Below are 14,356 nucleotides of genomic sequence, written 5' to 3' on the forward strand. Positions count from 1 at the left end.
GCAGATTTATGACTCATCATTTATGATCAAAAAACCATATTATTACATCCTAATTCCTAAATACGTATATGGGTTATGAGTAGTCTGTTTTAGTTTAAATTACCTACGTTTAATTATAAAAGAAAATGTATGAGTACCTAAACAACACGTTATTATTAGGTATATCTTCCATTTTTTCACAAAATATGGCATAACTGTGGGAATGAATTAACTTATTTAAAAAATACTTTGGCGTCCACTATTAGATACGCATCATTCTTGTTATAGATATCATACCGAAAGCTCTCATTGGCAAATTACATGCGGATTGCACGGAAACGAACCTTTTTGTATATCTCGAACGAGGTGAACTGCGTGGCTGCGTACGGGAAGATCCTCACCATCTGGGCGCCGTTTCCCTTGTAGAGCGCGAGCAGACCTTCGTCGCGGACGATGGCTGCGAGCCCCTGCGGCACTCGGAGAGAGCTATATCTCGGCTGATGGGCCTGCAGCAGGATCTTCAGCCTGTCCAAAGGGGCCACGGCCGTCTTGGAGCACATACCAGCCACTCCTGCGAAACAATGTCATATTAAAATCGGACGATGGTCTATTTGGAAATGTTTCTATCATAAATTCACTGGGTAATCTAGCGCGCAAAACTAAACATTCAAGTTTCGAATCTCACGTAAGACAATAATATACCACGACTACCAAATTTACATTGAAAATAATTACGAGATAAAAAGAACCTTTTATATATAACGTTTTTAAATTTTCTGTTGAATCATATAAACTTGACTTGACTAGCTTAAACGATCAAAAAAAATTGTACTTGATAGAAATACTGAACTGATTTCCATAGTAACGCACGTATATATTATTAAATAATTTAGTTGCCGGGACCCCCTAGCAACCAATAATGGTATCGAAATAACTTTTCATACAAAACAGAAATAACTAAAAATGAATTCAAATCCACTTAAAGATGGCTAAAAGTGCATTGGCATCGTGTTCTGATATATTCTAAAAGTTTCAAATGTCTAGCTAGTCGGGTAGTTAGTTAAAAATCGATTGCAAGATTTGTACCAGACAAACAACCACCGGACAAATAAGAATACGACCTAAGAAAAACGTTGTAAAAACGTAAAATGGAGTGAAATATACGAATTATTATTTAAAAAATACAGCAAAATAACTACTCAAGGTAGGTATTCATGTATTATCAAAAAACAAAGGAGTTTGGTGCAGGTACCTATAACTAACGAGAGTTACAAAAACTTTTTGTATTATACAATTTAAGTATGGTCAAAAATAACTAGTATGCTGTACGTTGGCGCATTGGGGGTCCGTTTTTTTATAATTTATAATTTATGTAGGACATGATCGCGATGTTCCTGTTTTTTTTTTAATTTGTCATTTAAATATTCTAAATAATAATAATTATATTAATATAAAATACACACTTATTCTTGTTGAGAATGTCCTATCGAAGCGGATGCAACCGGCTGACCTTTAATCCACAAACTAAATTGTAGAATAAGCTCTACATATTGTGTTTTTTAAAGTACCTAAATACTTACCTAATCTAATGTCTTTCAACTAAAAATTTTAAAAGACATTTAACACTAAATGATTAATAATGGCGTACCTATTATATTTTCATTCATCTAATTAATCATATTAGTAAATTAACTAATTTCTTTATAATATTATATCTACCTTACTCAGGGCCGTTCCTAGCAAGTTCGATGCCCTATTGGAGTATGTGCTCGGTTATTCCTGAGAATTCTATGATTTTATTGCAGCCGATTGAGAGACTTCAAAAGCGTAAGGCCCGATTGCGCTCAATCAGTTCAATCGCCCTAAAACCGGGCCTGACCATACTGTCTAGAATTCAATAACAAGGATGTTATTCCCTTAATTTACTTATTTACTGTAATTATTCATTTTATTATTATTCTCTCCTCCCAATACTTATATGTTATTGCATCTTATCTCGTTCGCATTTGTTACCAACATAATATCTATAATAGGTATCCATTATGCACTGAACATTGTAAATCTATCAGAACCTATCACTAATTGTACTCAAAATTAGGGATGCACACTACCGATATATCTAAAATAATCATACGTAATCAATTATGCAATTTGTTCTATATAATATGTAATTCAACGACTTACTCTACTTCAATACTTCATTACTTATACTTTGTGACTAAACTCCGTTAGGTATCGTGGATGCCATGGCATTTTGCAATATTATAATCTCTTCTGAAGTATTGTTTTATTACCCGTTACATTCCATCATATCATTTCTACAAAGAAGATAATTTGTTTTTCATTTAAATAGTGACTTAGCAGATAATTAAAGTACCTTCCATCTTTACATTACCTGGCGTTGGTCTCTAAGGTCTCTAAACTGGCTTCAAAAGAAAGAGATGAACTAATTCCATTTAGGTATATTTTTTAAGATCAGTACGAGGATCCAAGTCAACCGATCACAAGAGCGGGATAATACCTACTCTTCTTCACTTGTACTCCAACATTATTTGTCGCATGAGAGAGATAATCCGTTTTATAACAGTATACAACTTGTTTTACACCGTTACCATTAATTTAAGGCATTTTTATCTCAGATCGTTCCTGGCAATAAAATCTCAGTGCATACTAAGTAATATAGTTTGTTACGAATGACTCTGCAATTTGAATTGGTTGCCGGTAATTTGATCATACGTCTACTAAAGCTATTAAGGTGACTAAGTCCTTTTCTAAGCCTTAGGCGTAAAACCCACTTAACGGAGCGAGTGGGCCTCTCGCGCAAAATTTCACAAGTGGCGTGTAAATCATCGAAAATACAACGTAATCAAATACGCCAGCGCACACTGGATTTGACGACGCTTTGTGCTCGCCTGCCCCATGAGTCACCGTTGTGTGGCTTTTCAGCCGGACGAATTAACGAAAATACAACGTAGTCCATTCATTGAACACGGCAAGCAAAATCACGCTCCTCGAAGCGTCGTCGATAGACGAGCGAGAAGCCATTATTTAAGAACAGCGAACTCTTTGTTTAGTTATTGCGTGTCCGATATTAATTACAAGCCCCGAGAAATTTAATAATATTTTTATTGCTTTGTTATGAGAGACGCTGATAATAATAATTATTTTGTGCTCCTTGAGCCCCTTATTACATAGGTGAAGGGTAATGCGCGGGTGGGAGGGGGCCTACTCAGTAGTGAGCGCACCGAACGCTTTTTTGGTAGGCTTTATGCCTTACTTTCATAATAACTGTTTAGGCTACGTATACTATAGTACTTACCTGATATTACACTATAGAGATTAATTAACCTCTTTTGTCAAAACATTATTTTTTTAATATGAAACTGCATGACCGCTATGCCCGAGTATACAATACTTATAGTCTTCCTCAGAAGGTTTTCATTTTTAAATGAATGATTGTTACCTGCACAGTCACTCAATCAACCCCCAGGCACCTTGCTGTGGAGCAAATTCTCATTGACAAACAATTTCTAAATAATATTACCTATTCACGATGTTCGAATTCGCGACCTACGGCTTTAGGAGGAGGCGTTCTGTCACTGTTACACCATCATACGACTCATAACTGGCCCCAAACAATCTCTTTGAGAAAGCAACAATCGAATGAGATGAGAAAATTTTGAAAGGAACCATTATAAACAGTATCTTTGGCAACATTTCTGTCGAATAACTCTGTATTGGAATTATTTTGGCTAATATGAACAGGAAGATGTACAACGAGTACAGTGTGGACTATTTTCAATTCGCGATGCAGAAATAGCGTCCAATCAGGCAGCGATGTGCAGACATGCCCTCGTCGGGAAATAATTTTCATCTGGCACTAGGCCATTGTTCCACAACAGTTGTTTATTGGACGATACATGAAAACTAAACGTTAAAATTGTTAAAAAGCCAAACGCCCAAAAAAAATCTACAATTGCGACTATTTTAATACAGCGTGTGAGTGATCTGATCAGTAGCGGAATTAGGTATTAGGATCACTCGTTGAATGATTGATACAAATTCATAGAAATCCACGCATTTAAGGTAAAATCTCGAGGTTAATTAATTATGGTATCCGTAGTTTTATCAACATACTTTCTCTAATAGAGCCTGTACACATGCATGGAATTATTGTCGGCAATTGTGCTTATTTTAAACTGTCATGACAATAACTGTTTACACGTAAAAGTGCTGACTGTCTCTCCAATCTCATTCTTCAAGAGTAAGCGAGACGCGAGGTTGTCATTTTATACTCTGACAGGTCGTATTGAAAATCGGAGCTCAAAATGAGTAGTAAGTTTTTTTGCCGGCAGGTTCGCTACGATTGCTCTACTGCGCAAGCGCAGATCGAAAATAATCTTACTGTCGCATTGGAAATTCGGAATCTTCCAATCTTGTTTGATTTATGCACGCAATCTTGCCAACTGCAGGATACCTAATACATGTTTCTTCGTACATTTCTTACTGTGCATAGTACATCCATGCACGTGTAAACGGGGTATTAGGCAAGCTTACAATATACATACTACTTACCAGTGGTGCCAAGTCAAAATTTAAAATTTCAGTGGATTTTGACAAAAAATTCGGTAGATTTCATAAAATATCAGTAGTTTTTGGAAAATGTAGTATATTAGATATAATTTAAGACTAATAAGGATAAAAATAACTAATAATATTAATTTATTGTCAACAATGATGATATCAATGGGTAAAATGGCGCTCTTGGGTAGAGTTACAATGCTTTCTTCGTCAATTTAGAAGTGTAAGCGATAGTGCTCATAGAACGCGTCGAGCGGGCGAAGTCGGCGAATGCAGCGTTTATTCATAACCATAATCACACGTCTCTTCCCGCGCATTACCCTTCACCTATGTAATAAGCGGCCCAAGCAGCACAAAATAATTATTTTTACAGCGTCTCTCATAACAAAGCAATAAAAATATTATATTATTTCGGGGCTTGTAATTAATATTTACGACGACATTATTCAACCAGCGAAATATAGGACACGGAACAAAGAGTTCCCTGTTATTAAATAATTGCTTTTCGCCCGTCGATCGACGACGCCTCAAGCAGCGTGATTTTGGTAGCCGTGTTCAATGAATGGACTTCTTTGTATTTTCATTAAATCGTATCGCCGAGAAGCGAAAAACGGTGACTCATGCGGCAGGCGGGGCGCAAGGCATCGTCAAGTCCAGTGGGCGCTGGCGTATTTGATTACGTTGTATTTTTGACGATTTACGCGCCACTTGTAGAAATTTTGCGCGAGCGCCGCACTCGCTGCGTCAATGGACTTTATGCCTTACACATCAACAAAGATCGTGCGTAAATCATTTCGAGTGTATTATTAAAATAATCATCAGTAAACTTACAATTATGGAGAAACACAAATATCAGTAGATTTCTTGAATTTCGAAAAAAAAATCAAAATTTCAGTACTTATATTGGCAAAAAATATCAGTAGATCTACTGAAATTTCAGTAGACATGGCAACACTGCTACTTACTGTAGTTTGAATATTATACGTGATCTTTATTTGACTACGTTTTCTTTTTCTACTTAAACGTGGTGTAAATAATAAGTCTGCCATCCAGTTTTGATCCGCGTTTCCCTGATGACTAACCAATAAATCAGGAGCATATTTTGTTTGTAGAACTAACCCAACATTAGTGATGCTGGTTGAGGGTCATACGCCCTGTTCAATCCAATTGCTTTGGATAGCGAGATATTCCATTTGCGTGCGTTGAGTTTATGTGGACGTGGTTTTATAAATTATTGAAATGTAGTACCTACATATTAGCGCACTTATATTTTCCTTTTTGTTCCTTATTTTTCTGTCATATGCCATACAGTAACGCATTGAAGCTGTAATTTGTCATATTCAATCATGTAAATAAATTTATTTGAATCCTGGAATCCGTCATGGTTGCTCATACGTGATAGAGCTATGTCAATATATCACTTAACTTCAAAAGCAATAAAAAAAAGTGTTAATAATATACCATGTCGTATTCTGAGAGTTAATAATCCCGGGATATAAACTATCGGGTATAACGGTTTTCAATCGTGCAATCGTGTAGCATGCGGCCAATGACATTATTAATGGACAACGCACTCGCAGGAAATTCACGCATAGCGACATTCGCACATGTATAGGTAGACGTCACGTGACAAAATTTCGCAATTTCCATTATGCAATATCACACATCGGGAATTTATAGCAATATCACCTTTATTGTAATGGCGTTAGAACAGTGTTTCTAGTGTCAATGTTCATTTTAGCGAACGATATTGATATTAAAATATGAATTATGCCATTCGGCAGACCCGACGAAAAGCATCGGGAATTTATGGCAATATCACCTTTATTGTAATGGCGTTAGAACAGATTATGCCATTCGGCAGACCCAACAAAAAAGTGAGTGTCATTTTTTTTTCAGATGCTTCGTCCATATTAATGTCATTGCATGCGGCGCAAGACGAGGACTGGGATGAGCTAAATGGCGCGACATTGTGCTTAATACTATATAAACATAAACTATGGCGTGAAAGGGTTAAGTAACTAAATAGCAACGTTAGGGAGAAAATATAATTGCAAAATAACTTGAAATATAATTAGACCCCAGTGATAGTTTTTATTCAAGATCTCCGAGAGTATATATCTCTCCTGTATATGCGGTAGTTTAATTATAGGGAGGCAAATCAAGGAATTGTCAACCTTTGTATTGTAGTCCCATCAGTCATCACATGATCACTCAACAATGTCATCGCACTCATTAGTCATTATTACAGTTGGCCTCGAATATTTGATATTAAAAACAAGTTTGTTTGAGTGTTTTCAACATATTTATTATGATGCTATTTCCTAACGATATGATAGCAGAAGATTTTTTAGTGTATGTTTCTCAATAATACTTGTGTAATATTGTATATACTACATAATTATCTAGTAAATACCTGATTTAGGATAAACACCTGCTTACTAAGTTAATTATATATATAATTATGATCATTATTGTGAATCACGTGGATTGTTTCTCGAATTATGGATTGCGCTTGCGTTTATTTAGCTCTCATAGCGTCAAAATATCAAAATCACATTATATCTAGTGTTGATAAATAAAATATACCTACCTATTAAAAAAAGAGATCAACAAGTGAAAAAAGCTTTTTCTTTTTAAATAAGGAATGCACCTAATACATAATTTTATATTTGATATAGTATTTTATAATCGAATGTGTGTTTGTTGCTAATTTAGGTAGGTACGCTGTTTTTCTTGCTCGCAAGATTTTTATTGTTTGTACATTTGAAAACATAAAGAGCATTTTAGATTATTAATAAACGAATGTGACCTTTTAATATTTGACATTATTCGATAGCTACTTAGCACCAATTATGTGGTAAGTATTTAAAGTAAGCTATATTTTAATATAATCAACAACGAATTATGTCTCCACGAAGAAATTAATGTAGACATCCGAAAATAACTCCGGGCGATTGGGCGTTATGACAAATTTATTCCAGACTGAGTCAAATGTTTACATTTTGAAACGTCAGCGTACAGGATTCGGGGTATATATTTTGTTATTGAAAATACAGAAGAAATAAGTATAGTGCATAATGGCAAGTAGTTCTAAAACAGTTCGTGGAAATGTCAGACATCATTCTAAAAGTATGGCAATTCTGCGATGACGAAAAAGGACAAAACGAAATGATTATTTATATCGATAATGGAATACAACGGCTAGTCGCCATGACAGTTGTTCAGTGTTACCAAGTTGCATTTATATTACAACGCAAGTAATTTCTTATTTTTTTTAGTTTTGTTCAAAGTTATGATATAAATAAAAATTAATGTCGGATAGCAATATAAATGAATACTTACTTATTCTTTGTGTATGTAAACGGATTTATAAAGAAATTTAGTGTATTAATTAAACTGACATTTACAAGTTTGAATTCCATAATATGACCTCGACTGGTTTTATTTTTACTGTAAATGGTCCTAAGAGTGACACCGAATCGGATGATAGTCTATCTGGAATTGAACCATTATAGTAGTTATATAATTTCTACATTGTTTGTGTAATTTATAGTTATCGGGTTTCATTTAAAATTCCATTTATGTTGATACTATTTTACTGTCTTTAGAGTTAATTTAATTTACTTTCGCTTTTTTCATTATATTTTTTTCCATGACTAAAATATAGGTACACAATACTACTTTATATTTTCCAATTTCTGATTTTTCCAACTATGCATTTCTTCCTCATGGTTATAAAAGAAGTAACACGTTTTTATTTTGATTGTGTTAATTGTTTATTTTAATAATATTTGAACCTATATCTACTACCAATAAAAAATTATAAATTACCATTTTTTGTTAGTTATGGCAACATTCTCAATGTCATACTAGCGCCCTCGCTGAAATGCCAATTTATGATGGTAGATCTATACCTACGTACGAGGATTTTTCGTTCCACAGATAGTCCCTAATACGGTCACAACTATGGATTCCAATCCCGGGATCCCGAGCTATTTTCGATACCTATGAATCCCGAGATTGATAACCATAATCCCGAAACTTTCGGGATTGATTTTTTCATAAATTTTAATGGAAAATAAAATAAAAACGAAAATATGACAGAAAAAATACTTTTTAATAACAAATAACTACATTAGAAATAAACGCAGTTTGAATGAAGTTTGATTTATACCCACCCATGTGTATGTTGCCGATTCATTTTATTTTTTCACATAAATTAATAAAAATGAGAAAGATTGGAAAAAACAATGCTTCGCACTATTAAGAAGTAATTCCACCATGATCTCATACGTTTTACGGCAGTTTCATATTTGGCTGACTAATTAGATTTATGAAGCGGAAAGGCCATAAGTACACCATGATTTGCTTTACTATTTTAAATCTGGCTAACCCATTCATTAAGTCTTTACTATCAGAAACAGCAATCTCATATTAAGTTCACATTATTATTTTTATTACAATATTATTTACTCCAATAAACTTGTATTTTCAAGATTGAACGTATACAATATTAATAATAAATGTCTTAAATAGTATAAATTATACTAGATTTATTTTTGACCGATTTTATCAATGTTATTTGTAAATATAAAAATTTTATATTAACAATGGAAAAAAATGCCAATCCCGGGATCCCAGGATTGTCAAATTGTAATCCCGAAATCCCGAGATCAGAATTTTGGCTCGGCATTGGATTCCCTAGCCACAACTATGATATAAGTATATAGATATATTATTATATAAGTACCTATCTCTTGCAATGTATAGGAAATGTGACTAAAAAGTTATAACACATAACGCACATTTGCCGAAATTTTGTAGTATCACTACTTATAGTAAGTACTTATACTTATTGTATTGTTTTAGCGGCGAAATAATTATTTTTTTAACATTTCATATGTGTGTCACGTTATCATTGCTTAAAAGCGAATTCCAACACGTTGTCGTTTAACCTTCGTGTAGAAACTGCTAAAGTAAGTAAGTACGAAAACTAACTAAAAATAATAACAAGATAAAAAGAACTTTTTATATACAACGTTTTTAAATTTTCTGTTGAATTATTATGCTCAAACTTGTACTTGATATGAAGTAAATAAAAAACAAACAAATATAGAATACTGAAATCTCATTTTGAAATTTTATTTTGATTTCCATAGTAACGCACGTATATATTAATAATTTAGTATCTAGGACCACCCCCTTAGCAACCAATAATAGTCTTTTACTTTTTACGGATTTTACGGACAACCAAACAAACAAATATGGAATACTGAAATGTCATGTTGATTTCCATAGTAACGCACGTATATATTAATAATGTAGTTGCTAGGACAGCCCACTCAGCAACCAATAATTGTGGATTGGATCACGGATTTCTTCCGATATAACTTTTCATACAAAACAGAATTAACTGAAAATGAATTCAATTCTACTTATAGATGGCTAAAAGTATTAAAATAATGCATTGGCATCGTGTTTTGATATATTATAAAAGTTTCAAATGTCTAGCTAGTCGGGAAGTTAGTTAAAAATCGATTGCAAGATTTGTACCGGACAACTAAGAAGACGAGCTAATAAAAACGTCGTAATTATGAAATAATACTACATATCTACTTATATCATGAGAAAAGGAGATTTGCAATCATGACAGCTAATGTGTCAACAACATCCGTCTTCAAATCAATCAACTATACTTAATAACAGTAACGTTAAACCATTGATATTAAACTAGCTTATCTCATCAATTTTTCAATTTTCGCAGATACATGTGAGCACATCAAAAAATGAGTTGAATATGCCAAAATGAACTATAAAACATTAGAATTACATATTATTAGAAAAAAAGTACTAGGTAAAAAGGACCAAATGTCGTTTGTTTAACGCGTGCGTGCTACCTGTGCTCCTGTATGGCTGTGAGACATGGCATCTTACTAAGCTTCAAGAGTCTCGGCTTTTGACCTTTGAGAATCGATGTCTCCGCCGAATCTTAGGGGTACATTGGTACGACCGCGTTACAAACACCCGAGTTCGTGAGCAGACACAACAGCCTTCGGTGATTGAAGTTATCACGAAGAGACGATTTTCGTGGCTGGGACACGTATTCCGGATGCCGCCAAAGAGTGCGGCACTTCGTACCCTTGTGTCACAGCCTCATCCTCATGCAGTGACGTCCCTAGATAAAATGCCGCCCCTAGCCAGCGCCAAAATGCGGCCCCATTTTTTATACAGTAGTTTTATCGTCCTTTCATGAGTCCAATATCTAAGATTCTAAGAAATGTGTTGTATGGATACATTACGAACAAAATATCAGATTGTAATTATTTTCAAATCTGCACGTCGTTTCTAGTCACCATGGACGTCGAAGGGCAACGGAAGTAAACTAGATACCGCGAACTCGACAAAACCAATAAGCTAAATTTTTAATGGAAAGGTTTTTTCGTTATTACTAAGTTTCGGTAGCTATTTCTATATATTCCAAATGATTCACCTCGATTTGCCGCTCTTCGAGTAACTGCCGCCCCTAAGCGACGCTCAATCTGCCTACCCCCACGGGACGTCACTGGCCTCATGGGTTCCGTCGCCGTGGCCGGCCCTCCCTCACCCTGCGAAATCTGACCCCACAAAAGCGACCTGCATGCTGCAGGTCTGACATGGCGGGAGGCGCAGGAGTTGGCGATGGACCGAGGGAAGTGGCGCCAACTTGTGCTTGCCCTATGCCCCAATGTTGGGACGTGACAGGGTGGAAGAAGAAGAAGAAGAAAAAAAGTTGGACCAAGTGGGATTCGAAATCTATGAGAAAACTGTATTCCTATTGGAAATGTCCCGTATTCACATTTCCCAAATCTGCCCACCAATTACATTACCTACCTATATGACATCACAGATAAATGGACCTAACTTAATAAGCTTCGTGGGCAAATCTTGAAAACACACTATTATATCGCCACGATCGTGGTGAATATGTACTGACTACTGAACGGATCTGGAGCGTAGCACGACTCGCGGGAGGCTAATTCGCCGGAGGTGAAAGCATTTTTGGACAAATAATCGCTTAAATCGTAGTTTAATGAAATTCTCCAGATTCTAGTAAGTAACTAAGTACTATAAATAAGAATGAAGTGAATACGAAATCAAGCATTTATTTAAGTATTTGCAGTGACATCCCTAGACAAAATGCCGCCCCTAGGCAGTGCCAAAATGCCGCTACATTTTTTATACTGTACTTCATGTCATCCTTTCATGACTCCAATATCTAAGAAATGTGTTGTATGGATACATTACTAACAATATATATACAACTAAATCTAATTTAAATGCCATCTCTGCTTCAATAGACAATATTGCGAGTCTACGGTTTCAGATAGGTAGATTTAAAAATACACCTGACAACTTCCAAAACACGAGAGTCACTGGCAAACATATTTGGATAAATTTTAAATTAGGCATACACGTGTCAATGCTGTTCACCAAGAACGTGACGCCCAAAGACAACGGAAGTAAACTAGACATCGCGAACCCGACAAAAAAATCCTTTTAAAACAACCCGTGAGGAGTGGGCTGAATTTTTTAATGGAAAGATATTTCCGTTATTACCAAGAAATAGCTACCTATTCTATTATATACCTAGTGATTCTCCTCGATTTGCCGCCCCTTGGGTAACTGCCGCCGCCAAGCGACGCTCAATCTGCCTACCCCCACGGGACGTCACTGAGTATTTGGACCATACCGAAATTAGATTCGAAATTAAATAAAAAGATTTTGTTAAAGCGATGTTTTTTAAAGTATGTATATATAAAATACATAAAAAAAAAACTATGAACCATTCAAAAATATTAGTAGTAGGTACGTAGTTTGAATGATAAACATAACCATGGAGTGATATTATATAATATTATAAATAATGTAAATTATCAATAAATGAGGTATCTCATATTGCAAGTTTCGTATCTTCCAGCTAAGTGCCTTTAGTAGGTTGAGCATTCACCTTAATTGTACAAATTGCATATTCAATACGTATTGATCTGTTTTGTGTCTATTCCGTCTGGTTGTGGTAGGTACGTGAATCGGTGGAAGGTGATATTAAATTTACTTCGTTATAATTTCTTCTTGGCTATGTTAAACGAAAATTGTAACTGGCCATTAGAGATCGGACACTTTGTATATTCAAGATACCTCTTATACAAAGTTATATAATGTTCTTACATCCAATCTCTCATTTAGGGCCGCCCCGAAGCAATGCATTAAATGCCTACCCCACGTGAAGCCATTGCCGGTAAACCATCGCACCTTTGTTCATTGTAATAACATGCATCGGTTTGCATCGCACGTCTAACTTTGACTCCATTATTGATTTTATCATCGGCCCAATTACACAGCTATAGTCATTTTAACAACCCGCTTGCACGAACCGGAGGGAACAGGCTGACTACTAACTGTCACTAAGTAAAGAAGGGGTACGTTTATAAACATAGCATTACGATTACAGTAACAATATAACGGTAACCAAAGAAATTTAAAATTAACAGTTATGTTATAATATTTATCAGTTATCACTTAACTTATCATATTATGAATGTTGAACTGTTCATAGAAATGGGATTTTATTCAATATCTAGGGCCGTCAAAAATAATATATTGAAACGTTTTTTACCATTACTCTGATACTTTGGCGTGGATATTTTTTTGTCAGTATTGGATCATTCGATAATTGGATCATTGAATCATATACTTAATCATATCCTTCTATTTAAATGCTGATTTGCGACTAGTGCAATTTACAGTGCATTAACCTATTTGCTATATTTCCAGCGTAGTTTTTCCGACATTTTCCCCCATATGGCGCATATAGAAGTGAAATAGAAAGTGTTTTGTTTTAATATTCTGTGTTCGTTGTTTTCCAGTAAATATATAATATTATATCGTAAATAACGTTTCGATTAATAAGTCCCTACACTAATGTGAACTTAATAAGTTGACAGTTATTTTGGGTCGATGTCTCGATAAACACCCAACTCCTACAGGGTGATCACTCCAGTAACACGAACTATTTTTTCATGCATAACGAAGTAAATATTTATCGTAGAATGGGGTTAAATTAGACCAGTGATCGCCAAAATGTAGCTCGCGTAGGATATTTTTATCATATTTATAAATTTGCCTCTCAAATTTTATTATTTGACTCCGAAATGAAATATTTCTCGAAATAAGTTAGAATGATATGCTTAACAAGTTGCCGTTGTAATATGAATTTCTTGGCATAACGATTTGTGCGTACAGACGAAGTAAAATAGAGAAGCAGTCAGCGATGTACTACGATGGGAACTGGGCCATAAAAATGATCTCTAAAGTACAGGCATTTTCCAACAAACTAACATTCTGGAAGCACAACCTAAATCGTATACCTATATGTTAAACAATTCTCCAGTTTTATCTGTGGTTTAGTGACTTTAAAAACGTTGAGCCGCTTGGACAATTTTTTTCAGCTCCTTTTATAAATTCTGACATTGAAAAACTATCCAGCTTTTCGTCGAAAATTTTCAAGAAGATGGCCCTTCATCAGAAATAGAATTGATATAATTTCAATGTGATTTGTCGCTTAAGAGCCCGATGAACAGGAACAAGGTCATTCATAGTTCATTCAGAGAATGATCTCAGAGCTGAAAGGACGTCATTTTAATTCAGTCTAACCTCAAAAACCTCTAACCATCGGGGATTTATTTTAAGAAACGCAATAATTATTAATTACAATTCTCGGGCGAATGAATATCATTATTATTATTATTATTCCCTT

General features: G+C 34.9%; 1 protein-coding gene across 1 annotated transcript in view; it reads right to left on the reverse strand.

Annotated features, from left to right (window-relative positions):
* Nucleotides 1-14,356, reverse strand: part of LOC147068276 (mitochondrial coenzyme A transporter SLC25A16-like) — a 41,492-nt gene that overhangs the window by 21,302 nt on the left and 5,834 nt on the right. The window contains exon 2 of the mRNA XM_085953231.1: nt 324-550. Coding sequence (XP_085809357.1) covers nt 324-550 — 227 coding nt within the window. The remainder of the gene's footprint in view (nt 1-323; nt 551-14,356) is intronic.

This window comes from Rhyacophila brunnea, unplaced genomic scaffold (assembly GCF_057557595.1).
Source record: "Rhyacophila brunnea isolate RB1 unplaced genomic scaffold, BYU_Rbru_1.0 scaffold_3, whole genome shotgun sequence".
Classification (NCBI taxonomy): domain Eukaryota; kingdom Metazoa; phylum Arthropoda; class Insecta; order Trichoptera; family Rhyacophilidae; genus Rhyacophila; species Rhyacophila brunnea.